General features: G+C 43.9%; 1 protein-coding gene across 1 annotated transcript; it reads right to left on the bottom strand.

Moving 5' to 3' along the window:
• Positions 1-27499, bottom strand: clmn (calmin). Its single transcript, XM_036150580.1, has 13 exons — positions 27123-27499; positions 12368-12429; positions 8520-8615; positions 8355-8438; positions 8179-8271; positions 7813-8009; positions 7535-7728; positions 5546-5628; positions 3462-5459; positions 2868-3001; positions 1912-1993; positions 1772-1824; positions 1-192 (listed from the first exon to the last, which is right to left on the bottom strand). The coding sequence occupies exons 1-13, from the start codon at positions 27205-27207 to the stop codon at positions 75-77; spliced, it is 3279 nt and encodes a 1092-aa protein (XP_036006473.1). The 5' UTR covers positions 27208-27499; the 3' UTR covers positions 1-74.
• Between the last annotated feature and the right edge of the window lie 328 nt (positions 27500-27827).

Raw genomic sequence — 27827 nt, 5'->3', positions numbered from 1 at the left:
GAGTGAGTGAGTGAGTGAGTGAGTGAGTGAGTGAGTGAGTGAGTGAGTATGTGTGTGTGTGTGTGTGTGTGTTTTCATTGGTTGAGCAACAGGCTCGGCAGCGTCTTCAGGTCCATCTGAGGAAGAACCATGAAGGAGTAGAGCAGCAGCCACAGCAGCAGAAGCACGCACAGCTCCCAGTTCTCCCTCCACCTGCAAACACACAAAGAAATACTTCATCAGGACCAGAGTTTCAACAAAATCAGAGAAAAGAGGTTAGGAATATAAAATCAACAGAGATTCCCAGAGGATTTCACTGAAATAAATTATCCTTCTAACATGTAAAGCCCTTAATAATCAAGCTCCATCATATATCAGAGCTCTGATTACCCCGTATGTTCCTAACAGAGCACTTCGCTCTCAGACTGCAGGTCTGCTGGTGGTTCCTAGAGTCTCTAAAAGTAGAATGGGAGGCAGATCCTTTAGCTATCAGGCTCCTCTCCTGTGGAACCAACTCCCAGTTTTGGTCTGTGAGGCTGACACCCCGTCTACTTTTAAGACTAATCTTAAAACTTTCCTTTTTGATAAAGCTCAGAGTTAGAGTTGCTTATGTTACCCTGAGCTATCTCTGTAGTTATGCTGCTATAGGCTTAGGCTACTGGAGGACATCAGGGTCTATTTCTCTCACTCTGCTGAGTTCTACTGTTCTCCAATTTGCATTGCTTGTTGTTATTTCAACTTTTACCTTTTTGTTCTCTGTCATTTTTATTTCTTCATAGAAGGTACGCCTGGTCTGGCGTTCTGTTAGCTGTGACATCATCCAGGGGAGGCAGATCATCCGCTATTACCATATAACATAGAAACTACTCCTGGGTCAATGTGAGCTTCTTTGCTTTCTGTGTCTCTGCTCTGTCTTCTTTAACCCCCAGTGGGTCGAGGCAGATGACAGTTCACACTGAGCCTGGTTCTGGTTCTGCTGGAGGTTTTCCTCCCTGTTAAAGGGGAGTTTTCCTCTCCACTGTCGCTTCATGGATGCTCAGTATGAGGGATTGCTGCAAAGCCATCAACAATGCAGACGACTGTCCACTGTGGCTCTACGCTCTTTCAGGAGGAGTGAATGCTGCTTGGAGAGACTTGATGCAATCAACTGGGTTTCCTTAGAGAAGAAACTTTCTGACCAACCTGGAGGATCTGATTGATTTTGACTTTGTAAAGAGCCTTGAGATGACACGTCTCATGAATTGCCGCTATATAAATAAAATTTAATTTAAATGAAAACTCTCAGACCAGGTAGTGGGGCTGTTGTTAAAAATATCAGTGTTCAGACAGCTTCATTTTGCCCAATCTCAGATCCTAAAGAGGAAGACATTGTTCTAAATGTTTAAACTCAAAGGAAAGCGCTCATAGGGGCAGGAAAACAACTGAACCAAGGGATCATTAATTAAAGTGGCTAGTAGGGTAAGCATGGCTGATAGTCTTAGGGTACATTTCTATCACCAGGTATCTTAGTTGTTTCATGCAATGCTTGGTGTTTCCTGCAAGAAGCTAACAGCCTTGATCTGTGATCCAGTGTTAAGTTGAGGATCCTTGGAAAATCAGACTAAAACATCCCACAGCTCCCCTTTTTCCAGCCACACCTCTGCTCCTTCCTTTCAGCTAACCCATTACAGAAGCTTGTTCACCTGATCAACAATCCAACATGCTCTATGCTGCTCTGCATGGCGTTTAAAACCCTTCAGATGACTGCAGATGAACAGCGCGGCGCAAATGAGTGTGAAAAAGATGTCCTCACCATAAATCACAGTCTTCAGGTTCCGCCGTTCTAGATGCAGCTTTAGTTTTCTCCTGTCGGACGTAAATAATCATTGTTATTTATAAGACAACACTGCAGCAGAAAGGTCCACACAGGGGCAGTCAGGGGATCAAACTCACTGGGGACTCCGTTAGGTGGGCTCCCTTCCTGTGTCGGAGAACCGGAGGGATGTGGATCTCATCTGGTCTGATGGAGTCCATCCTGAAAGACAGAATTTGTGGGTTCAGCTCTCGGAGAGAGAGAGACGAGAGTGTCAGAAAATCCTGAAATCTTTAATGAGAAGTCTCTTTTATTAACTTCACTGCCTGTTCTGTTTATTTCCCTGCAGAACTACAGCAGCCTGATGGTTGTCAGAGGGTTTAATTCAGGTCTACTCAGTTTCAATTAGACCTGTGATGCTGGGGAATTGAGTTCACTGTTATTTCTGCCTCTGGAGGAATGATCCTTTGACACCTGCGAGTCTCTTTAAAACCTCAGAAAATCAATAAACTCCCTAACACTTCTAATACAAGGCTTCTTCTTTTCTTTTTTTTTTACAAAAGTTACAGGTATAGACATTTCTTCTTCCATTACTTTATTCTAATTTTGAATCCCCCACAAAAAAGAAAATCATTAAACCTTACATGCATAAATCCCCCTGCATCCTGTAAGACATGCAATTGTATTCATGCATTATATTGCTGCATTTCCAAGCCTCCTGACTGTACGCAGACTGAATTCCTCTCGGAGCAGAACCCAAAAGGCTGCAGCAGAAACACTACAGAGCCCTAACAGAATCAGAAAAAGAGGTCTGCTGTCTGACAGCCTGCAGGATTATAAACCTAAATCCGACCGAAGATGAGGAACCCGGTTAATCTGTGATGTAAGAATTAATTGAAGCACATTAACGTCTATAATCCTCATCTCCTGTCTTTAAGCTGTGGTGATTCATTCCTGCGGCCCTCTCGCATATCAGCTCGCAGCACATTCATGGGAACTTGTGAGCAGCAGACACAGAAGATTTGGGTCAGAACGGTCCCCACTGCCGTCCCTCGGGTCCGGTCTGGTTCTCACAGTACCAGAATAGAAGCCCTACCTAAGAGGGCTTCCTTCGCTGTCTGCTTCTGAAGCGTCGGTGCCCTGCGGCGCTCCGATCGTCACTCCGCACATCACGCACTGCTCCTGGGACAGAGGCGAGTCGGAGGGCGTCTGATTGGTCGGACCGATCACCTGATCAGAGACAGTGAAGAAAGACAATGACTAAAAAGAAGAAATCAGAGGAGACAGAGTCAGAAAAGCTCAGCAAAACATTTCATGGAGAACTTCTATTGAAAATCTTTTCAATGATAAGTGATATCAGAGAGACGGTTGATTTACCGCTGTTTTCTTCTCTGTCAGATTTAAACATGTCCACCAGGTTCAGTGAACCCACTGTGTTACCAAACTAACTCACGGCTCCCTGTACAACGCGGACACACCCGCACAGTCATTTGCAAACATTTGAATGTGGGCCAGCAACTAAACAAACTGCAAAGTTGACCTGGGAGCTCAAATCGTTGTCATAATAATTAAACATTGGTGTTCTTTGAATGCTACAGACATTCAGAACATCTCTTTCAGGAGCAACGTGATCCAAACTCAGGGAAGGGCTCTGAACCCGTCAGGAAAAGAAAAAAAAGGGAAATCTCACGTGATCATGCTCTCCTCCACTCAGGAAGTCTTCACCCAGCAGGTCCTCTGGTCCGTCTGAAGGCGGCGCCGGTTGGAGAGCGGAGACGCTCAGGACCGAAGGCCACCTCTGCATTTCGGTGTCAGGAGGTTCTGGAAGGATGGACTCCTCCTTGTCGGGGTAGAACAGATCCATGGGTTCTATTCTGTCTCCGACCAGGTCGTCTGTTGGAAAACTTCTGTCAAAGTCAGAGGAAAACCGGTCCAAGTGTCTGGGTAAATCTGCCGGTCCAGAACAAGGCACCCCTATCTGACCGTTCAGCTTCTGTGAATCTGGATCCAGGATGTTCTGAGAGATATCAGAGGAATCCGGGAGGTTCTCTGTCTCCCTTTGAGTCGGTTTTTCCTGGTGTCCATCTGAGTGATTCCTGCCGTCTCCGTCAGGGTTCTGAGGCTGGTCGTCGGTGCTGACCAAAGGACACCGAGCGGAAACGTCTCCATCTTCCAGGGCCTCGATCCCAGGAAACCGTTCCTCCTGTTTGTCTCTGTTATCCCTGTGGTTACCCTCTGAATGCGTCCCATGGCTGCCATCCTGCTGACCAGGATCATTCCCAGACTCCCTTTCTGGGTCTCCCAGTGTTATAGTGTTTTCTGGTATCAAACTGGACGGGAACTCTGGAGGTTCTTGTCCATCATCCTTACTGCAAACACTGTTTGGTGGATCTGGACCTTGAGAACTCTCCCGACCTTCATGCTCGTCCTGACCAAGTGCTCCTGGGTCAGATTCTATCTCTTCGTCCGGTTCCTCTGGCTCACTGGTGATGGAGATCAGAGGAATGGTCAGACTTGGTTTGAATGCTGTGCCACTGTTGGCTGCATGTCTATGTAAAGTTTCTGACCCGCTGCTTTCTTTACGCTCTGAGGAGTCTCTTTCGACTGCTGGGTCTTTTAAACTCTCTGACTTATTTCTAAACTCCTCTACTTCCTCCCCTGGAGCTCCAGTTTCCCCCCGATGCCTCTGCTCCAGACTTTCCGTTTGCCCGTTAAACGTCCCGCCCCGGTAACTTCCTTCTCTGCCCACTTCTTTCAGAGGGGTCTCTTCAGGGGGTTCAGTGGAGAAGATGGGCTCAAAGTGGTTCTGCCGATCAGGTTTCTGAACGAGGTCTCCAGAACCATAGCTCTCCAGTCCTTCTGCTTCACAACGTTCATCCAAAGTTTTCTGTTCTGTAGGAACTTTGTCCGTTTGAAGTGGAGTTTCATCTGCACGGTTGGTTTCTCTAGGACCAGTTGCCACGTCTGGTTCTGGGTCCCGGTACTGCTTCTCAGTGTCCTCCTGTTTCTCCTTCCCGTCTTCCTCTTGGTCTCTCTCAATCTGCGTATCAGTTCTGTCCAGAGAGCTCATGTGGTCATCAATGTACGTCTCGATAATGGACTCATCGGGAGCTCGGTCCTCCACGGAGGAGACAAATCCCTCATCGTATGGCGTCACCTCCACCGGCGTGGCCCGGTAAACGTCCCAGGCCATCCCGCTGTCGCAGAAAGAACTGTCACTGCGACTCTCACAGAACCTGTCCGGGTTCAGCTCACCCTCCATCCAGGAGTCCGGAGAGTTGATGGCAGAGTCTCCAATCAGCGACTCCGGTACCGATGAGGGTGAGTGGGTGAAGGACTGCTGAGGGGAACCAAAGTCCTGTAGGACATCGCTGCCCGGCGCTCTGGTGTTTACGTCCACCATGTTGGAGACGTCGACGGTTTGGGGGGAGTCCGATAAAATGTCCTCACTGGACCACGATCGAGTTGCAGCCGCCCTGAAACGCGGCTCCAGCACACTCCTGTCTTCCGACACCGAGGACATCAAGACTTTGGGTGAAGGTTTGGTTGAGTCTTTCTGGAACATGTAGGAACGGTGCTTCACTCTGCTGTAAGGAGCCCCATTCCTCATGTGCTCCTGCTCAACGTCTCGAAAGTTGAGCCTGCCCATGGAGACACTACGCTCAATCACCTGCGAGGGCTCCTCGGACTGTCAGGGGGACAGAGGCGTTAGCAGAGAAGTCTTCTTCAGTCAGAATCAGAACCTGTCAGAATCTGGAGTGACATTTTTCTTACCTCCTGTATGCCGGGGAAGTGCTCCAGGAACTGGGAAACATACATGATGATGGACTGCTCAACCGGTGGGCTTATAGCCAAGTCTACACAGGAAAAGAAAGAAATCAGAAGGTTTTTGTAAATTGTTTTTTACAAAAGATAAAAACAACGCCAAATAATGTCCAAATAATGTTTGTCCGGCCATCACAGATTCAATATAGAACAGATTTACCAATTTTTCACACCAGCAGAGTCACTTTTTTACTTGTGGAGCCTAAATGACTACTAAGGATCTGTTGGTAGATGAAAACTTCAGCAACACTTGAAGGTTCAGGAGCAGACTTTATTGACAGACCTAAGATTTCTCCCAAAATGACAAACTTTTGGGAAAAATCTTGGGAAAAATCTGTCAATAAAATCTGCTCCTGAATCTTCAAGTGCTGCTGAAGTTTTCATCTACCAGTTCTTAGACCCTCTTCATGCACCTTGAAAGTTGGTGAACTTATGCCAGAAACTTTAGGATCTCTACTAAGGATCCACTGAAAGACAATTACATTCAAACTCTTACATAAAAGCAAGCTTTAGCATTTAAAGTACGGGACACATTAATGGTGCTGTACAGTACTACTAACCAGGAAGTTACTATCAGAGACTGAAACTGTCTGAAAACCTTTCTGAACATTAAAGAAACCTTCTAAATGCAATTTGATTAATCATTTCTCATCAACAGTTCCTGATCTAACCAGTTTTTATTGCACCCGTAAAACATTCCTGTTTATGCATCACCAGATTCTTGCCCTGCGACGGACGCTGCAGCCGGGAGGAAACTGGTTCTGTTTCCAGCGAAGGAATACACTGATTTAGCTCCAAATGATTGATTTATCAGCAAGGATCCAGGTTTGACTAAAGTTTTTATCTTCAAGGACTTCTTCAGAGGTTCTTATTGAAGCCAGTCTGGTGAAACGTAGAAATACAACCTCTCGTTGATCCTTGCCCTATGAATACAACCTGCAGATTTCTTTTTTTTTTTTTTTTTTCCCCAGTGTCCTGTCTAGCAATATGGCAATAGGAATTGATGTCTCAATGCCAGATAGAGCTCGACAGATTTTGCTTTTACAAGTGGAGCGAACAGCTTTCGCCATAGTGCTCCACTTGATTTATGCTTGTAAATAGCTTTATTATGATTCCTGCAAGGAGAATTTCAAATTATATGGACATGACAATGGGAGAGTAAAGGAAGAACAAAAAGTGAAAGAAAAGAAAAAAAAGAGTAGAGGTGAAAGAAAGAGGAGATAAAAGGGAGAGAATGATAAAACCTTCTTTGTCTGCTCCATCACCTGGAAAGAGACACAAAAAGAACAGCACAACCAACAGTCATAAAGCAACAGATACACTCGAATAACACCTAGATGCCATTGCTAAATCATATATATTATTATGTAAGCTGACATGTGTAATGTGATATTTGAAAAAAGAAAGTGAAAGAACATAAATAAATAAATAAATAAATTATAAGATTACTGTATATAAGTGAACACTTAATACCTGGGACCCAGCACCTGTGGGAGATGTGAAAGTGCACTAGTTTAGGTGAAGATTATCCAGATCTCTGCAGCTGATTTCTGATAAAGCTGCAGAGATAGCAGCTCCTCTCTCGGACTCTTCAAACTGTGCCAACAAGACGACGCATTCAGGGACTCTGTTTTGGTTATCATGGGAATCTCATAAACACATAGCGTCATAGAAGTATAACCTGTTTCATCATCGTTTTGGCACTAAATTGAACCGAGAATGGAAACACTTTCTGACTAGCTTTAGTTGCCTTCAATGGTCCGGACCAACCAGCTGAAGAAACACAGAAACTGTGCGGGTTTGTTGTGACTGAGCCAGCGTTTTTGTTCTTGTTGGGATTTTGACTCCATCTTTTCATAGCATCAGGAATGTGTCACGGCGGGGGATTCAGGGATCAGATATGTAAAACTAGGATTTTTTTTTTTTTTTTTTTTTTACCTTCAGGCTCCAGTAGTCGCGGTATTCCCAAACTGTAGTGAGCTATCCTGAAGGCGTCCTCCAGGTTCTCTCTGGGAGTCCTCAGCAGGGCCTTCCTCATGTCCACCAGACTGGAGTCAATGGATTTAATGACGGCCAGGAAGGCCAGGCCGCTGGTCCAGCTTTTCCCAAAGTCCTGCACGGCCACCCCGTACCTACAACACAACAAGAGACCAACTCATTCAGTTTCCTCATCAGTCTGGGTTTTCTTCAGTCACAAAGGTTCACGGCCAGCTCACTTCCGAGTTCTCCTCTGGATCCACTGCAGCAGCTTCTTGATGGCCTTGCTGTTCTCCCTCATGGTGACGGCCGCAGACTGTCGCTCCTCTGAGGGCGTGCTGCCGAAGGACGTGTCGGAGTCGGAGCTGGTGGGGATGGATGACAAGCTGGAAGAGGAGGGGAACTGGCTCCGGATGTTTCCCGTCAGCTCTTTGATCTTGGTGGAGATGGAAAAGTTGGATTAGATAAAAAAAATTATGTCAAATCTGACCATGATCCAGCTTAAAGTTTCTTTTTTCCCTCTGCTTCTCACACCTAACTGGAAAGAACAGGTCAGAGGAGGAGAAGATGGGCCAGATGCCGGTGGGTGGAAAGACAGGAAATACCTGGAAAAAGAGGATAATGTTCCAGATGAGTCCAAGGATGATGGAGGAGTTTCCATCAGCGATGTCGGCTGCATCGATGCTCACCAGCTTCACCTGGGAACAGGCACAGATCCAGCTTTCACAAGACGACACACCAGACAGTAATCGGGTTAAGGACAGCTGAGTGTGGGACTCACGTTTCTCTCCTCCAAGAAGGAAAGCACCTTGGCGATGTTGTTGAGTCGGAATATTCGATGGGCGGACCTCTTGAAGCCGTGGAGCTATGAGACAGAGCGCAGTTACACAGCTGCTCAGGACAGGGCGGGTTTACATGTGAATGATTGCGAACATCAGAGTCTGACCAATTTGCAGCCAGAGAGCTCCTCGAGCAGAGCCATGAGGACGTGTCCATCCTGGATGTCCTGGAACAGATCCTGGATCTGCAGGGGCGGGTCACACTGTGGAAAGAGGGAGGAAAGAAGGGAGTTTTATTAAGTATTTGATGTCAAATCTAAACCTCTTCACATGTGTCCCAAATTCCAGTTTAATTACTGCAAAAACGTAACTAGAAATAAGTAAAATGTTCTTAAAATGAGTGTATTTGTCCTTGATTTGAGCAGGTAAATAAGATGATTTGTCAATGGAATAAGATTTTTGCACTTAAAACAGGAACAATTCATCTCCATCATCCTTTTTCAAGTGCAAGATGTCTAATTATCTTATTTTAGGGGTTAAAATACTCATTCCATTGGCAGATAATCTTATTTACATGTTCAAATCAAGAATAAATAGTTTTATTTTGCAGTTATGTCAGAGATCAGAAAAATCTGCCATTTTAATCTATTCAATTCAATTCAGTTTTATTTATATAGCGCCAACTTATGAAACATGTCATCTCAAGGCACTTTACAAAGTCAATTTCAATCAAACTATACAGATTGGTCAGAAAGTTTCCTCTCTAAGGAAACCCAGCAGGTTGCATCAAGTCTCTCCAAGCAGCATTCACTCCTCCTGAAAGAGCGTAGAGCCACAGTGGACAGTCGTCTGCATTGTTGATGGCTTTGCAGCAATCCCTCATACTGAGCAAGCATGAAGCGACAGTGGAGAGGAAAACTCCCCTTTAACAGGGAGGAAAACCTCCAGCAGAACCAGAACCAGGCTCACTGTGAACGCTCATCTGCCTCAACCGACTGGGGGTTAGAGAAGACAGAGCAGAGACACAAAAAAGCACAGAAACACACATTGACCCAGTAATCCTTTTGGATTAGCTGAAGACATGAAATTGCATTTTGTGGACTTCCTGATAGTAAAGATCTCCACTGTTTCAACAGGAAAATCATCTCAAATTGATAAAGTAAACAGCCACCTTGTTGTTAATCCAAACCTATCAATTAAAGCTACTTAAACTCACTCTCCCTCAGACGAGGAATGTGTTTACTGTTTTATATCCACCCCGAATCTACTTGTTAAAGTTTTTGTTTTTGTGTTTGTTTAGGGTTTTAAAAGATCCAACGGCATATCATCAGTTAGCACCAACCACCTTATTAGATACACTGCTCCGGTTCCTTTTTTCCGATCACATGGTAGCAGCACAATCCAATTAGGCATCTAGTTATGATTAAGACAACTTGCTAAAGTTCAGAAACAGCCGATCTATCCACGCACCCCCTTACTCTCAGCTGTGCATGATTTAAACCCTGCAGCCTGCCTAAGTAATTTTGCCCACCGTGTCCATCCATTTACGATCATACTGAACCCATCTACCAATGGCTGTCTCTTGGAAGTAGTTGGCTACTTCGAGGAAGGGTTATGCACATGGACACAAAGCTCAGACCACCTCGAACTGAATCACTAGATCTAAATGCTTTAGAGCTGGAAGGGGCTTTTAGACATCATGAATGTGCCCTGAACAGTCTGCAGCAACTTTCAGTATAGAGCAAAACCTCTGAATGTTTCTATACCATGAAGAATCAAGTAGGTTTTAATGGCAACAGGGGGGTCCCAACTTGGTGCCAGCAATAGATCTAATCAAGTGGCCAATACATAATTTAAACAACTCTAGATTTTAAAACATGAACCAAGCTCAGAGCAGCTGGAGTTGCTGCTACGCCCAGAGTTTATGGAGGCGCCACGTGACTCTATGCTAATGTCATTTGGACTTGTCTAAGCTGCAATTCATAACCCTGCACCTTAGACATCAAGAGTGAATAATTAAACATCATCACTGCCGAAGAACCAGCAGCTCAGCAGCTCTCAGAACCTGGCATTAAATCATCCCGCTCAGAAACATCCAGAAGCAGCTGATGGAGCAGCCCTGAATTATACAAACAGGAGACAGGGTGAGGCAACGATGGCTGCGGATTTATCACCGCATCAGAGAGGAGGAGGCCAGGACAACCCTCAGCCCTCACATGAACCTGCTGGGACACGGATGCCATTCGTGGTGAGGGGGGGGGGGAGGCGGGTTTGAGAGGCTGGAACGTTCCACGACGGCTGAAAACAAGTGTTTGACTGTTTAATTAGTGGGTCAGAGCTCTGACAGCAGGCCAGACACACAGAAGGGGAGAGAAGAGAGGATTGTTGTGCTACAAGAGACAAAAGAGACAATCAGACGCTGAGACTCAGTGTTCACACACTAAATGGGGGACAGAGACTGGAGAGGCCCGACGGCTCCTATTAATAACAGCAACACAGCGTAGCACAGCCCAAAACAAGCCACCATACGGGACAAGAAGAGACAGAAACTAAACTGTGGGTGGTGACTGCAGAGAATCAATACAACAAACACTATGTGACTCCACAGCTGGTCAGCAGGCAGTGGCATCTTCAGTTTTATCTTATCGGTTTTGCCTGAACGCAGCGCTTCACCCAACATTTCCTTCACAGCTAGACTGTATTTACAGAGAGGCAATTTTTCTGACTGTTGCAGATGTTAGAAAATGTGGTTGCAGCTCTTCCAAATACAAATTTGTCTGTTTATTACCTATTATGCTGTTTGTACTACTTATATATTTTTATACTTCTAATCCATTGTATTAAATTTCATTGTTCCAAGCAGTATAACTCTACATGAACATTTAAGAAGCCAGACTGTGTCAGTCTTTTCTTTTGGTTGGAAGGTCATTTCTATTAGATTCCTAAGACAACTCAAGTCCAGCCCAAAAATGCTGGACTTTGGAGTTAAATCGATGACATGCAGTTAATGTTTGTCAGAACTAATTCATCGGGACCAATTTTGGACAATGTTGCTGTGTTGGATGAATAAGTGCCCACATCTCTGCTCCCCTGTAACTTCTGCCTCCATCCAGACGGGCATTGTTCAGTTCTGGGTCGGTAACAATGTTCTGTTGTGACTCTGTTGACCTCTGTGTTTACAGTGGGGGGGGGGGGGAAATCTCAAACTTGGACCGTATTAACGATCAAAGTCTCCAGAACGACTGAGGTTTAAAACGAGCCATCATGGTATTAGTGTTTGTATCTGTAATAATAATCTGATTATTGATTATCCTAGATATGATTCAATTGAAGTTAATGTATGAACAGCAGATTGTGCTTCAGAAATAGATTTTAACCTGATTAACGTCAGCATGTAAATGCAGCCACAGATACAGCTGATAGGAAAACAAGGAAATCATTTTCCCCAGTGAGTTTGATGCTAGCCCGGAGTTTGACCCTCAGATATCTGCTGCAAAGAGTTAAGTCCTAATTTACAAGGTTTTTTTTTTCTGCTGCCAATTCCCCATTTTAAGTGTGTTATGTTTACTTCAGTCCATCATCTGGGTTAGGAAATGTAGGCCCTAAAAAAGGAAGCAGGGCAGAAACATGAATGTTGTGAAACATTAACACGGATCATCCTGGTTGAATTCATCTCCTGTCCTGTTGGTGCCATTTGTGCAGTTTCCCCACCACACCGACCTGCCTTTGCATGTTTGCATTTCCCCTTTTTAACAGGTCAGACAACGAAACCCAAATGGGCTGCAGGTGTCGGGTTACAGGCGACGCAGCCTGAACGGATCATTTTCAGCAGTTGGTCATTATGATGTCTGTAGAGGAGTTTCATGGTCCCCATGGCCGTCAGAGGGTCCCTACGCCAGCAGAGAGGGGGCGCTGCTTTTGCTGCTACGCTCAGATCTGGGAAGTTTCAGGACGGATTAACATAAAACAAAGCTCCCCTCGAGGTGGAGAGCGAAGCAGCGGAAACTGAACAGACCTTCTCTAAGTGCAGATTCATCCATCGTGTGAACGTCCTCTTCTGCACCACCTCTCTTTCCACTGAAACACACAAACAGGAAGAGGATAAGATGCTGCAGAAAGACAGAAGTAATACAGAGATGATGAGAATAAACAGAATTACAATAAATCAGCCACTTATAATAGATTTCCATTCCATTAAATCCATCTTAGAAAGTATACACGTGGAATCATTTGTATGTATTACTCAGAGACAGGATGTTTAAAAACGGGGTCACCGGCAGCCTCATTTTATGTAACTTTATTAGGAGTATATTGGTTGACTTGCATTCATAGCTCACTGTTACACTCACACATGAACAAATGCCTGTGAAATAAAACAACAGACGCTGTGGATTCACACAACAACCAATTACTTCTGCATCTGAGGACTGTAGTCTTTATTTTCTTTGCGTTTTAGAGATAAAATCAGACTTCCAGTGAATTTCCTTTGAGATAAACTCATTCCGACACGATGCAGCATTTCTGTTTAAAACAGCATTTCATCACTGAAATATAACTGCAGAAAAAAAAAAACGTTGGTTGAAATATTCATAAAATAGAAACATTTACATTAAAAGCAGGAGGAGAAGCATTTTAGAGGATTTTATTTTCATGTTTCCTGTGAGAAACTATAGGTCTCCCTGGTTTTTAGATCATTAAGGTCTACAGCGGGTGCGTCTTCACATTTAATAATGCCAGATGGTCGACCCAGGAGGAAAGCTTAAGTCATCAAAAATCTTCACACAGTATAAAAACAAAACATATTTTTTATCTAAAAGGCAACTTGGGGAGGAAGGAGCTATTACTCCAACAGCAACATCACAAGGTCAGATTTTATTTTGGAAATGTACACAGAAAGACTTTTTGGAGACATGTCCTCTGGTCTGATTAAACTAAAATGGAATTGACTGATCACCATAAATACTGTAATATGTAGAGAGAAAAGCCTGATAACGCCATCACAGCTGGGAAGTAAGGGGGTGGCAGCACCATGCTGTGGATGCTTCGCTGCTGGAGAGACTGGTGCACTTCACAGAACAGATGGGAACACGAAAAAAAAAAAACAGAATAGGTGGAAAGATTAAAGCAAAGTCTGAAGACGTCAGACAGGAAGTCAAAGCTTGGACACAAATGGCTGTTCCATTTGGACAATGACCCTAATCTTACCTTCAAATTAGTAAAAAGAGGCTTATGGACAACAAAGTCAATATTTGCTGAGCTGAAAAGTGCCTGAGCAAAGTGGTCAAGAAACCAGACTCATTCCCGTCAGTTCTATTAAGAGGAATGGGCCAAAAAAATATAATTTTTTTCAATGTTAGGAAAAAAGAATGACCTCAGAAATGTTTGATTAATTTATTTTTGGCACAAAATCTTGGAAATTAGCCCTTTCTTTGCAGTCTTGAAGCACTACTACAGAGCAGCTTGTCTTCTTTTAAAATCACTCTCCAGCAAGCTGTTTTTAGAAGCTTATGGTTGGATAACCAAGATGTTTTACCCAAGTAATACAGTTTAAAAGGCAATTCTTCTAAATATAAAGGAAGTGGACATTAAGGAAACTTCAGGCTTTCAAGAAAGTGACTAAAATCCTCTCATTATTGTGACATTTAGCAAACAAAAATAAGCGTAGTAATTCTAATTTATCTAACTAACAGAAAAAGTTGAGTCAAATTCAATGCAAGACAGTGAAACAAAAGTTTTGTCTTTTTATACAGTGAATGTAAATGCCTATTATCATATCAGGGAGATTTCCAATTTCCCAGAGCTTCAAACAGCAGCTGATGTGTTTTTCAGAAACATTCGCCCTCCTCTTTTATCTCTGGGAAGATGAATCAGTGCTACAGGAGGCCGGCTCATAAAACCAGAGTCCCTTCAGGACAAACTGAATAATCAGAGCACAGTTTATGTTTTAGTTTTAATGTAAAATCTGTGTTTATGGATCCTGGGAGCTACAAGGATGTATTTTTTTTTATTTTATTTAATTTTTTATCTCTGTCAGGGTGAGAAACCTGAAGCTCCGCAGAGCAGGAAGCGATGGGAGGAGCTCTGAAGCATCACCATGGCTGCACAGTCAGCTGTTCATTTTTCATAACTCCCCCCTCCCTAACACACACACACACACACACACACACACACACACACACACACACACACACACACACACATACACACACATACACACCAGGTGATAGGAGCTGTGGGCGTTGTAACGACGTTAGCGGCATCCTGAGCGATGGAGGAGCTTCTCTACTCTCCTGAGACAAAGATGCAGAGGGCAGGAAGGCGGCTGATGAAGTAGCGAGGACAGAACCGGAGGGCGGCTGACTAAAGTGACAGATGAAATCAGGAATAAGTTCGGTGATGAGATTCTCATGGCTTCCAGCTGACTCCGATACAGCCGGGGGAAATAAACCAGAATCACGCAGGACGACGACCCCGCTGTCACACAGAAACTGCAAACAGATGCAGGCTTTCAAACGGAAGCTGCAAAGAACCTGAACGCCTCCCCATAATCTGCAGCAACAGATCCAACTTTCTGGCTCTGTGGAAATGTCCAGTTTCTTACAGCAGGAACATTCAGAAAGGATCCAGCACACACCCTTCGCTTATCTGACCCAAATTCAACTCCAGGTTCTGCCCAAAAATCTGAAAATAAATCAGATTTTTAGAAATCAGAAACAAAAGGAAAAATCAGTTCTGCGTTCAAAACTTTGAAAAATCACTGCTGATATGAACAAGTCGAAGGTACCTTTATAGACAGTTTAGCTCCTATTTAAAAGACAGTTAACTTAGTCTCCTTTTGGGAAGCTTTCATTTGCTGTGGAGAACCTCAGGGTTGTTTACTGGGGACCATTTTAATATAAAGTTTTTATAAAGTTACGCCCAAGTCATACATTTAAACTTTGACATCCAGTTCAATGATCATGGGATGAACCGACAGAAGAGACTCATAAATAACTTGTTTTATTTGTCCTGTAATCAGTTCAAATCTGTCCTGAACCTTTCAGATCAGAAGAGACCTCCTCTACCCAGGTGCACGCAGGTTTCTAAAGCTAGCAGGTTCCCCGACCCTCAGCCAGACAGTCGATTGTGTTGCGGATTAAAGCCGGACACGAATAAAAATGTAATTCCTGCTCAGAAACACGTGATGTTTTTGCTTCACACACAGATAAGGTGGAGTGAGAACCTGAGAGCTGCTGCGGCTCATTTGTTTGCCATGCAAACATCGGAGTGCACATTTCTTTACGGCGCAGCAGGACTGCTGGCTTTTACAGCTCTGGACACAGAGGCTGAAACAAGGAGTAAAACGGCATGAGGAGGCGATAAACTGGGAGCAGGTCACACATCAGCAGGAGCGGAAACGCTTCCAGAGGTCCAGACCTCTGCAGCATGTCTCAGTGTAGATGCTGACTTCAAATAGGACCAACACGGGACAGCAACCAACACGTCAGGTCTTACAGAGACTTCCACGTGTTTGCCTTGTGTTATCAGATCTGATAAAGGAAGCTATTTATTAGCCCTCAGACAGGAACAGGTGCAGCTCTACAGCAAGGAGCGCAACAGTGTCGATCAATCACATCAACAATCTGACCCTGATCAGTTTAGATCAGTGAAGCCTAATTTAATCGGAGGAACCATGATTTGTATAATAAAACAGCAGAAATGCAGCCAGCTGTTCCCTAACAGACTGTTTAATCAGTCTGACTGTGAGCTAACAAGGCGAGTCAGAGTCTTCCCAACATATTTAACCCAGAAAGAGCCCCTAAGCGTCTGATTCTGGTGAAAGATTCTCCCTGAACGCCAGCATCCCCGCTGGTTTTCAGTTTATGTGGTGCCGAGGTGCGATTCCTCTGATTACAGTCTCTGCGAGCCACGTTTCAGCCTGGCGTCCCTGATTACAGGGCTCTCCCTCCTCGTTCCTGCCTACACGGGGACAATCCGACTCCCCGCCGCAGAGCTTCTCCTGCCGGGTGCCAATTAGAGCCGAGCGGTCGACTTCTTCCCGCCGTCCCCCCCCCACACAGAGACGAACCGAGTCTGAACGCCGACTAAGAGATGAAAGATGACGAGCGACACCGCTGGGAAGCGATCAGAGCGGAGGTGTGAATGTGGCTGCAGGAAGAGCTGCGGCGATGTTAAAATATTCATGAAGGATGGGGGTGGGGGGGTGGGGGTGGGGGGGTTGTTCCTGAACACTGCAGTGCTGCGTCGCCTCACAGTTATGTAATATCACACAGTTCACAGGGAGGCTGAGAGTCTTCATCACTCCATCTGCTCACATGTTACACTGAGTTCCTTCAGTCAGAGAAGGCTGAAATAATCATGTTCTAAACATGATAAAGTTTAAATCAGAGGAGGATAAGTTGCTACTTCCCCTCCAACACTCCCACACATCTCATACGGGTTTCTAATTCCCAGGCCTGTTCCTTTTAACACTTTATGTGATGCTCTTGAGTCAGAGCCTAAGCTGCAGACTACATGAATGTATGTTAAATCAGAGAAATTTTGATTTTTTTTAAATAATTCTATATTTTAATATAAATTACCGTTAATCTGCTGAGGCCCTGATCATTAAGTATCCACAGAATAAATTGGTCCATTGATGCACTGCTAAAAATGTCGACCAGCTTTTAAAGCCCAGAGTCAGAACAAAGTCTGCTTCAAGCTGAAAAACCTGCTCAGAGCCAGCAATCGATACAGAGAGTGGAATCTGTTCAGGAGTCAGAAATCATTAGAATCAATCATCTGATGTTTGCAGGATGTTTATAAAGAATCAGAATCTGTTTAGAAGAAGACAATTGTTCAGGATCCAGAATTTATGCAGGGCAAAGAATCAGTTCAGCATCAGGAATCGGTTCAGGAGCCAGCTCAGAGTCTCCAATCTAGGGTCTGTTTAGAATCAGGGAATCTCAGACTGGTGACATTTTTACTTTATTATTTGCATACATATAAGAAGTGGACCAAATGTTGTTGTTTTTTAAAATTCCTGTAGAAAAGATGGGCAACCAGAAAAACTGAAAAAAAAAAGGAAACCATAAACAGCAAACAGAGACACGGGTCAGTAACTGCGTTTAGGGATTATGGAAATGTTGTAAAGACGAACAGACGGAAAAAAACTGATGTTGAACTGATCGGCGGGTGACGCAGCAGATTTTCCCTCCTGCAGCCGGTCAGTAACGAACAGAAAGGCTCAGTCACTGCACTCCCCGCCCATATAAACACGTTTCAGTGTGGAAACATTGATGTGACACACTTTTAGCTCTTTAACCTCAGTCGATCAAACGAGTTGAGATCAGTTTGCGTCAGTCAGACCGTCAACAGAGACATGGCAGAAACCACGCAGAAACATCTGGAGCTGCTTCTCCCTCACCTCCACAGAAACTGTTTAAAAAGCCTGACTCCTGTCTTCTGTGTCCGTGCTCAGAGTTCAGCGAGCGGATAAAACAAACTGCGCTGGAGGTCTTTGACACGCTGTTCCCTCTCAGAGTCCAGGACCGAGTCTCTGCAGCAGCAGCTTTTTCTTTTTTGTTGGGGTCAGGTTGTGGCTTCATCCCGTCAGCTGACAGCAGCCTCGCTCTGCAGCTGCAGACTTGCGAGTTAATCCTGATCACATTTTAATGGACTTTTATCGCCACCGTAAACGCGTGCAGGAGTCCTGCAACGGAACCATAAACTCATGAAGCATAAACAGGGAGCAGAGCTGAACGCGGGACAGATAACGGCCCCTGCAGAAGCTTCCACGCCGATAATTAGAGTTACCATGTGGGAGGGCTGTTTATGCATTAGTTTTATGTTATGGCACGAAAATCTGCACAGAGATGATTCAAGGAAAAAACCCACGTCTAGGACATCAAACCTTGAGATCAAAGATGAGACAACCACCAGATTTAATGTCTAAAAATCATCTCATTAGCAGAAATAAACCTTCAGGAATAACCCGGACTGTCCTTCCTTAACTGCTCCTTTAGCGTCACCAGAGAGATCAGACAGGAAACCAGCTAACGAACCTGAAGTGTCTCCTGGACGCAGCTCAGAAACAAAGCTGAGCTGCTTCAGCCCAATTTCAGTCACCGTAAGACGACGGTTTGATCCGTCACATCAGACCAGATCAGAGAGGGCGCTCCGTCCTAAAGCGGCGGAAATCATCCCGGAGATTATTAGAGAGCAGCTGCAGCTGCTCGTTACAGCGATTAAAGAGGAAGCTAGGAGACAGGAGGGGATGAGATCCAGCGCGTTTGAATCAGCTGCTCCCAGGTGAACTTTCTCTGCAGACTCAAAGTCAGCATCTCAGGCTGACGAGAAGCAGAGCTGGTGGTGAAGGTTTATCTAAGCTGCAGGTCAGGCTTGGAGCATCTCCTCGAAAACACAGCATGGGATAGAATGCCTGAAAAAGTCTCAGAGTTAAGTTTCAGAGTCAGTATTAGGGATGCACCAATCATACTTTTAATGAATTATTTTAATGCATCTTGTCCAGTTCTTGTTGAGTTCTAAACTGTTGATAATGATTTTGACCGACTAGGATATTTGTTTTTAAGTACTATAAAGACATAAAAGAGAAAAGGAAAGCAGAGAAACATGAAGACAAGTTAGAAGATTACAAGATCATAGAAAAAATTTCAACTTCTGGCTGATTTGCTGGTGAATCTCTCATCAGTATTGGGGCTGGGCGACACAGTCGATAAACTGAGCTTTCTTCCACATATGTAAAATGATAGCATTGTGACTATGCAAATATTAATTCATATTGCAACCGTTACCAGTCTGCACCTAATTTGTTCTGTTTCTATTAGCACTTCTGAACACACATTTCAGGCATATTATACATTATATATTATTATAAACCGGTGTTCAAAGGAAGAATTACCTGAATATGACACGTTTGAACTGTGTGTTTGCAAAATGCAAAGCGTTTAGACAATGAATAACAGAATAACAAAAAATTAAGCCCAGTCGACCTTATCCACACCTGAAACCCAGTTAAATACCGAGCTGTTGAGCAACGTAAAAAGCGCCACATTCCAGGCAACCGTGAAACTAACACAACCCGCATCACACACAGCGCCCGAACTCAACATCTACACACTGGCACAAACACAACGTGGCCGACGCAGAAGGTTTTCATTTGTTTCTGGCTCGTAAGAAATGTTTTTTTTTTTTTTTCCCCAAAACCAAAACGGAAATTAAATTTCAGCTGAGACCAAAAATGGAACAAAACGAGTCTATTAAAAAAAAAAAAGGGGGGGGGGAGGGGGCAGGCTTTAAAACGTTATTTCTCACAAGGTAAGCTTCACCTGAGAACTCATCAGTCGCCTGAAGTGCTGGCAGGTTTTTCTATCGGAGACACGCACCGACGAACAGATAGCAGAAAATGAGCAAAGCTGGTTCATCGTATTCTAATTAAGATGTCTTGTCAAGATATTGTTGTCATGGAAACAAAAGTAAGAAACATTGACAGACACACAAGAAGTGCTCACCGACGCGCCGCCATATTTTTCTTCTCAGAGTAAAGAGTCACTGAGCTTTGAGCGTGTGTGTGTGTGTGTGTGTGTGTGTGTGTGTGTGTGTGTGTGTGTGTGCTCAAGTCTCATTGAAACCACCTGCTTCTCATAAAAAGCAGCATTCCAGTCCAGCCGTGAGCTCAGGGGCCTGACATCAGACACAAAGAGAGCAGCGACCTTTCCGAAAAGGCCGAGGTATTTTTAGAGTAGGAAATCAGGAAATGAAGTCATCGTCACATAGTCAGCACACTTTAATTCTGCGAAAGTCCGTCAAGCAGCAGGAGTTCGGGGGTACGAATCCGGACTGCCCGCAGCAGGACCAGTTTAGCTTGGAGGGACTCTTTACTTGAGCTGTTTGAAAACCGATTCCAGGTGTTTGAGATGCAGCGTCTGAACTTTTTGTCTGATCCGAGCCCAACATGTCCGCTGCTTAGCTTTAACCCGATGCGTTTGTGTTTGGTTGCTTCAGACTGATGTTGCCGGGAGAACCTGAAATCCTGGAAGGCATTTTTTTTTTTGGGCTGGTGCAGAATCACTGGCAAGATCAGAGTCCGAGACAGGTGAGATCATCACAGGTGTGTTGTCATCTTTCCCTTCCGCACATGCTCAGATGATCTGACCCGCTGAACGGCGCAGGAATCCTGAAATGTTTCTGTTTGGACATGCAGGATGTGCGCAGGCTGCACACAAAACAGCAGAAACAAAAACAAAACTCGCGCGTTTCGGCCTCTGAACCCGATCAACGTGTTCTTCTTATTTATGGCAGAGGAAAAAGCCCCTAGCTGAGGCTCCACGTGTCGGATCAGGTCTCATCGGGTTCCTAAAATAAAGGTTGGTTGTTCAGTTTCTGACAGATACCAGGCTAATAAGAAAGAAACTGGAACAGCTGCAGGAGAATTTAAGACCGGATGTAATAATATCTGCTTCGAAACTGATTGAGGTGTTAAACAGTGAACCTTCCCATTCATTCATTCATTCATTCATTCATTCATTCATTCGTTGTCTTCCACATATCTTTTTTAGGACAATTCCAAGAGGGAAACCCAGCCATCCCTCTTACCAAGGCCAGCTTCAAACTCATTCTGGGGGATCCTACACTGTTTCCAGAATATCCAACAGTGAGTTTCAGTTCAGTTTCCCCAGATAACAGAGCTTCTCATTTTATCTCTAAGGGTAAGTCTGGTACCCAATAGGAAAGCAGCTCATTTCAGCTGCTTGTATGCAGGATATTTTTCTTTCAGTCATGATTCATGACAGAATGGCCACCTTTAACAATGCAGGGGTCACCAACATGGTGCCCGCAGGCACCAGGTAGCGTCCAAGGACCATATGTGGGGCCCTGAAGCCTGTTCAAAAAAATAGCACAACCCTCCAGTGAGCTGCAATTAAAAGGCTATTTTATTCAGTCGCTCTTCCTTCTTAATCATACTTATATTTACATAGATTTAAAGATGACAAATGGATTAAAAACATATTTATATTCTGTAAAGTTAAGGTGAGCTTGGACTCTAGCAGTTCAGAGGTCAGTACTGGTAGCCTTCCGTGTGACACAGTACTGATGAAGTAGCTCTCAGTTTGAAAAAGGTTGGTGACCCCTGATCTAGAGGATGTGCCTCGAGGTTATTTTCAACACCATTCAGTTAAACAGGAGAACAGGGGTAAAAAATTCAGCTCAACCTTCAACAAAGCAAAATCCCTTCTTTGGAGGTGCTGTAACAATGTCAGAAATGCTCTAAAGGAGCAATGTAACAACTCATCTACAGAAGGATTGAAATAATGTAACTCCAAGAGCAGAAGGTTACAATGTAACATCTTCCTAAGGAAACAATTTAACAGTGGGACAACTCCTCTAAGCAGACCATATAACTATGTGTCTAAAGAAACAATATACCAATGTAACAACTCATCCCAGTAAACAATCTAACATCTATCACAAAAATATATAACAACTTGTCTTAAGAAAAAACATAAAATTGTGCTAACTTCTCTAAGGCAAAAATGTGAGAAAAATAACAAGTTCTCCAAATTAAAGCAACAAATCCCCTAACATATCTTACAAAACATTATAACAACTCTTCCAAAGAGACAATGCACAAACTCCTCTGTAGAAGAAAAAAAAGTTATAGCAGTCATGCTAATACCCTAAATCCTAAACTTAAAGCCTAAAAAACAATAGAGACAATACGTCAGTCAGAGACCTTCTGAAAAAATAAATCTACATCCCTGACATAGGAGCTGAAAATAAACACTGAGTGTGTTTTTACTGAACCAGATTTGTAACTACAGTGATAACAGTAATAACAATAACAGGTAAAAAGATAAAGATCTGTCTCAGGAGCTCACATGGACTATTAACTCCTGCTGTGGCGGAACGGGAAGAAAATCCAACGGCTCCGAGTTCATGAAGTTCAACAGAAACACGGCGAGCGAGAGCAATGTGCTCAGTTACAGAAGTTTATTCAGATCTTTTCATCATAATGTCACCATTGTCAGGGAACTTTTGTTTTATACACCATTAGTTAACTGACCCAGAAAAGGGGCAGTAAGCAGCTGATATGCATTCATATTGCACTTAACTGGTTGGTTAAATTTTTTTTTTATGATTTATTAAATCTGAAAGAGATTAAACAACAGCTGTTTATCACTGTCAATTTGTGTAGCTCCCAGAATGAAAAATGAAGCAGTTTAGACTTGAACCTTTCTTTTTTCTCTCTCCTGGATCATATTTTCTCTGCTAAACACTTTGTGTGCTTCAAATCGCTCGTTAACGGCGGTGATATTTTTGTGGAAGAAAGGTAAAACAGATTAATGTTTCTCCTGACTGCTATTCTCTGAACATTACGCTGTACGAGCTTCAGCCTGGATGCCGAGCGCTCCGCTGCTTCCTCCGGCTCCGGAGGTGGGAGGCAGATCTGCGTGGGATGCGTGATGCGTTCAGCTCTGATCTTTTCTTCGACTCGCTGTGTTACGCAACGAGTCCCCCGGTCAGTGTTCTCGCTGCTTCCACTCGTCAGATGCTTCAGCCCACAGAGCTGCAGAAAAACACGCTGCGAGGAGCTGTCGAAGAGTCCGCGTTCGCAGGAACGGGTCGGGGAATGTTCGGATCAAACGGGCCCGCGATCTGACACATCCCGAGCTTGATCTGAAACAAATCGCAGAATCTCGCTGCCTCGCCACATTTGGTGCTACAGGTGATGAATGAAACTGGTCTATGGACGCGGCTTAACCCCGCAGATCAGACAAAGATGGTAAACAGCCATTACTCATCAGCGCTGACCAGCTAGAAGTGTTGTTTTATCACCTCGCCGAGTGAACACGTCATGATGGTGATGAAGGGGAAACAGGAACAGAGAAAGCACAAACAACCAGAGTCTTAAGGTCTTAATATGTGCTAACATCACTGCACAGACTCCTGGGTTAATTTATATGAACCATCAATCAGTCAGTAACTTAAACCTTGCTCCTTCCTCCAATCCAATCCAGCTCTCAGCCCCAGCCCATCCACCATAAAACATGCTATGATTTTGCATATAAAGCATTGTGACTGTAAATGTGCACCCCACAACGCAACATGTTCAATGAGCGATGGTGATCCATCAGATTTAACGTCTAGAAATCATTTGGATTTTTAAGACAGTAGTCAAACGTCTTGGTTCTAAATTGCTGAGAACTGATCACTAGTCTACAGATGCTGAAAAAGCAGGACAGGAACAATTTACACTAGGCCGACTGGAGAACCGAAGACCTGCAAAGCAAATGCAGGAACCGCTTGATGAACTGACGAAGTTGGACAGGCTTACACTGCAAAAAGGGAACTAAAAGTAAGTAAGATTTTTTTTTAAATAAATGTATTTCTCCTTGATTTGAGCAGCAAAATGAGACTATTTGCCAATGGAATGAGTATGTTTACCCCTAAAATAAGATAATTATTTATCTTGCACTTGAAATAAGATGATGGAGAAGAACTGTTCTTATTTTAAGTGCAAAAATCTTATTCCATTGGCAAATAATCTTATTTACCTGCTTAAATTAAGGAAAAATTTACTCATTTCAAGAACATTGTACTTACTTTTAGCTCAATTTTGCAGTGTAGCGCAGAAGGACAGCTTTGGTCATATGATGAAGATGCTGGAGCTGCAACTAAATCTGAGTAAGACTGAAAAATCTTTACACCCTTTTACTAGTGTCCCATTTTGCCACAATACAACCATAAACATAAACAAATTGTATTACTTTTAAGTGAAAGACCAACACAAAGTAATGCATAAATGAGCAAAAAAAGAAAAGGTCAGGGAGAAAGTTAAAGCTGCCTTTGATCATCAAACAATATCCCAAGCTTTTCCCAAACACCTGAAAGAGCTCTGTTCAATCTATACTCTGAGAACGGAAAGAATACGGCATAACTGCAGACCCACCAAGACATGGCCGTCTAAGGAGAGCATTAAACTGAAGAGCAGCCATGATGCCCATGCATACTCTGGAGGAGCTACACTGATCCACGGCTCAGGTGGACAGAATCCGTTAACAGGACCGGCATTATTCATACACTCCACAAAATCTGGTCTTTAAAAAGAACGTCATAGAAATTCCTGTGGTAAAAAAAGCCATGTAGGGAACACCACCAATGTGGACAAAGGTGCTCTAGTCAAAGAAGAACAGAACTACACAAAACGAACAAACTAACTGAACACACTATCCCAACATTTTAAGAGAGATTGTGGCAGCATTGTGCTGTGGAGATGTTGTTCATCAGAGAGGAGTTTGTCAAAGTTGATAGAAATATGTATGGAGTTAAATCTATGAAAACCTTTGAAGAAAACCGGCTAGTCTTTAGACTGGAACAGACGTTTACCTAGCAGAAGGACAATGGCCTTAAATAACAAAAAGGTTTAGACCAAAACATATTTATGAATGGCCCAGTCAAAGTCTAGACCTAAATACAATTGAGAATCGGTGGCAGGACTTAAGATACTCTCATCCTCTCCAACTGAGCTTGAGCTGTTTTGCAAAGGAGAATGCAAAAAAGAAAATTGCATCCTCTAAATATGCAAAGCTGGTAGAGACATACCCCCAAAAGGCTTGCTGCTGTAATTGGAGCACAAGGTTGTTTTACAGAGTGTTGACGCAGGAAGACGGAACATAAATGCACATCACACTTCTTAAAATTACAGTTGTCCAAACATTTCAAACCCTGTGCACTCTCTTCCTCCCATATCACAACGGTGAGCTACTTTGTGTATCACTTAAAATCCTGACAAAATACATTCAGTTTTATGGTTGTAAAGTAAACAAAAATATTTGAAGTATGAATACTTTTGCACCGTACATATCAGCAGTATTGTCCGTTTTCGAGGCTGTTTAATTCTTGAGGAATCTGACTACTGGGCTTTTTTTTTTAGAGACGTCAACTACCTTCTATTCTAACAACCACATCTCTGCACTCTGATTTTCATTCTGCCGCTACAAACTTCTCCTGACCATGCAACCTGTAAGCACAGTCAGAATAACAGTGCACTATTATGCTTAGATTATATAAGTGGGACATTTTTCAGCTGATGTTGTTTGAAATAAAAGATTTACTATAGAAAAGCATCTGGCTCTGAGTATTTTCAGAGAGGTGTTTTAGTCCAAACTGCACAAAACACAAAGTCATGACCTACATCTCCAGACATAGAAGAAATTAGCCCTCCAAACCTGGTAAGAGAGAGAGAGAGAGAGACCAACTTTCCTTTATTTCCCAAATTGCTAAGCACCAGAGATGTTATCACCTCCGTGCAGATTTTCTGCACCATTTGAACTTTACAGCTTGAAATCTGAGGCAGGGGTGGGGTGAGGTGAGGTGTAACCCCAGCCTTTCGGCACACAGCACGGCACAGGTAACATCTACAAACAAGATGTCCGGGTAAAAGAAGGCTCCAGATTAATCCCACGGTTATCTCTAGATGATCCAGAACTTTCTAACGACTCAAGAGTGTGTGTCGGCTCTCGGTTTGGGGGGGGGGGGGTTTCCATGCCAACGGTTGCTCGGTGTAACGCTCATCAAAGCTTGTTGTGTTTTCTATGAAGCAAACTTCATCCCTGCCAACGTGGGAGTGTTATTTTTAATAAGGAAATCAGATTCCGGAGGGTTTTTTTTTTTCTCCCTCCCCTAAATCGGCCTGTGTTTGTTCAGAGAGGATCAAGTGTCTCCAGCTGAAATGTGTCTGAAATGATCATGTAGAGCAGGATTTATCTGTATAATCAAGTTGCCACAGATCAGAGATAAACTGGGATTCCCACAAAAGTTTCATATCGGTTTGTGTTTATTGAGCTGCGGGAACCACTGTACACTGACGCTCAGTGACAGAGACCTGTGAAAACTGAAACCCAACCACCTCTTCAGCTGCCTATACCTGACAGCTGTTAACCTGAGCACTAAAATCGGAACTTTTTGACCAACTTAACCTTTTATTCTGAAAGGAACGCAGCTTTATTTTGAAGGAAGCTAAGATTACTTGTATTTATGAAGTTAACGGGCTCTATACCTTGTCTAATTAAGATTTTGTTCAATTAACTTATGCAAAATACAATATTAGATTCATTTCACTTTATTATTAATCTAATATAAGGCAATTACATCAAATTCAAAGTTAAAATAGTTAAAATAAAAATGAATAGTATTTAAACAATTACAAAATGACCTTCTGCAGTTTGTTTAACTGTAGCATTAATCACAGGTATTTTGTTTTCTTTATCATAACAGAATTATTTTGTTCTCTGAGCTTTTGTTTTTATTCCTAAAACTAAACGTGGTGTAAATAGTCCCTCCGCCCATGGGCTGCGGAGGGATATCTCCAGTCCACGCTGGTGGTCGCAGATCGATCTGTGGGCTCATAAATTAGTAAACAGGTCACGTGCGGCGGATTATGGTTATGGGACCCTTGGTCGTCTGCTCCGGTCCTTGGTCCAAGTCCATTTCTCTGATCTGGACCCGCAGGGGGTGCTCAGTCCGAACAAATCAGCAGAACTCCTCCATCACTGAGCCGAACCTCTAAACTTTGTCACGCACGGTGCACGGTGAGCTGCGCGCTCCTGGGGGAGGAGGAGGAGGAGGAGGAGAAGAAGGAGGCTCCTAAAGCTCCTGTGTTGGTCCCCCTGCTCCATCCCGAACTAAACTTCCACATGCACGTTTTTATTTTTTTTTTATTTTTTATTTCACTGCGCACGGTGTCCCGGTACAGACCCAGATGCTCCTACCTTGCAGGTTCTGCACTCGGATGTCGCTGATCTGTCCGATAAACTCCTCCCGCTCGAACCAGTCCTCCCAGTGGTGTCCAGCCATCCGGACAGCGCCTTGGGAATCCGGGAGGGGACACGGAGCTCCGCGGCTGGAGGAGGACGCGGCTGCAGTCTGTTGTCCGGCCGGCCCACAGAAACGCAGCGGACTCGTTCCGTCAGCGCGCCCACATCTCTGCTCCACACTGCGGCTTCTTCCGTCTCTGCACCGCGCTCAGAGCCACCGAGCTCCGGGAGGGAGGAGGAGGAAGGAGCCGCTGCACCTGGTTGGTGTTCCCGAGGTGGGATGGAGCTGGTCCAGGGACCGCCCCCAGATCCTCCACCTCCGCCTTCCTGCACACGCACACGCGCAGCATGAGCCACACGTACACATGCACTGAACCAGAAGATGCGCTCACACGCACACAATGCTGGCTGCTGCAGGATTCTGACTTATTGACATATTTTCCCCAGCCAGCGATGGACATTTATCAGTCTAAAAGTCCAAAACTGCAGCTCCGCTATGGGTATCAGCACATTTCCCATCACACTATCACAATAGTTAATAGATTTATTAACAATAACGTGGCTTATTGGGACTCAGTATAAAAAAGTTTAGGTTCTGGAAGATCAATTAACAGCTTAATTGTCCATTTATGCGTAATTAATCAACTTAAAGACCCTGCA

This window comes from Fundulus heteroclitus, chromosome 19 (assembly GCF_011125445.2).
Source record: "Fundulus heteroclitus isolate FHET01 chromosome 19, MU-UCD_Fhet_4.1, whole genome shotgun sequence".
NCBI lineage: Eukaryota > Metazoa > Chordata > Actinopteri > Cyprinodontiformes > Fundulidae > Fundulus > Fundulus heteroclitus.
The sequence above is the reverse complement of the archived record's forward strand: the minus strand, read 5'-3'. Positions and strand labels throughout refer to the sequence as shown.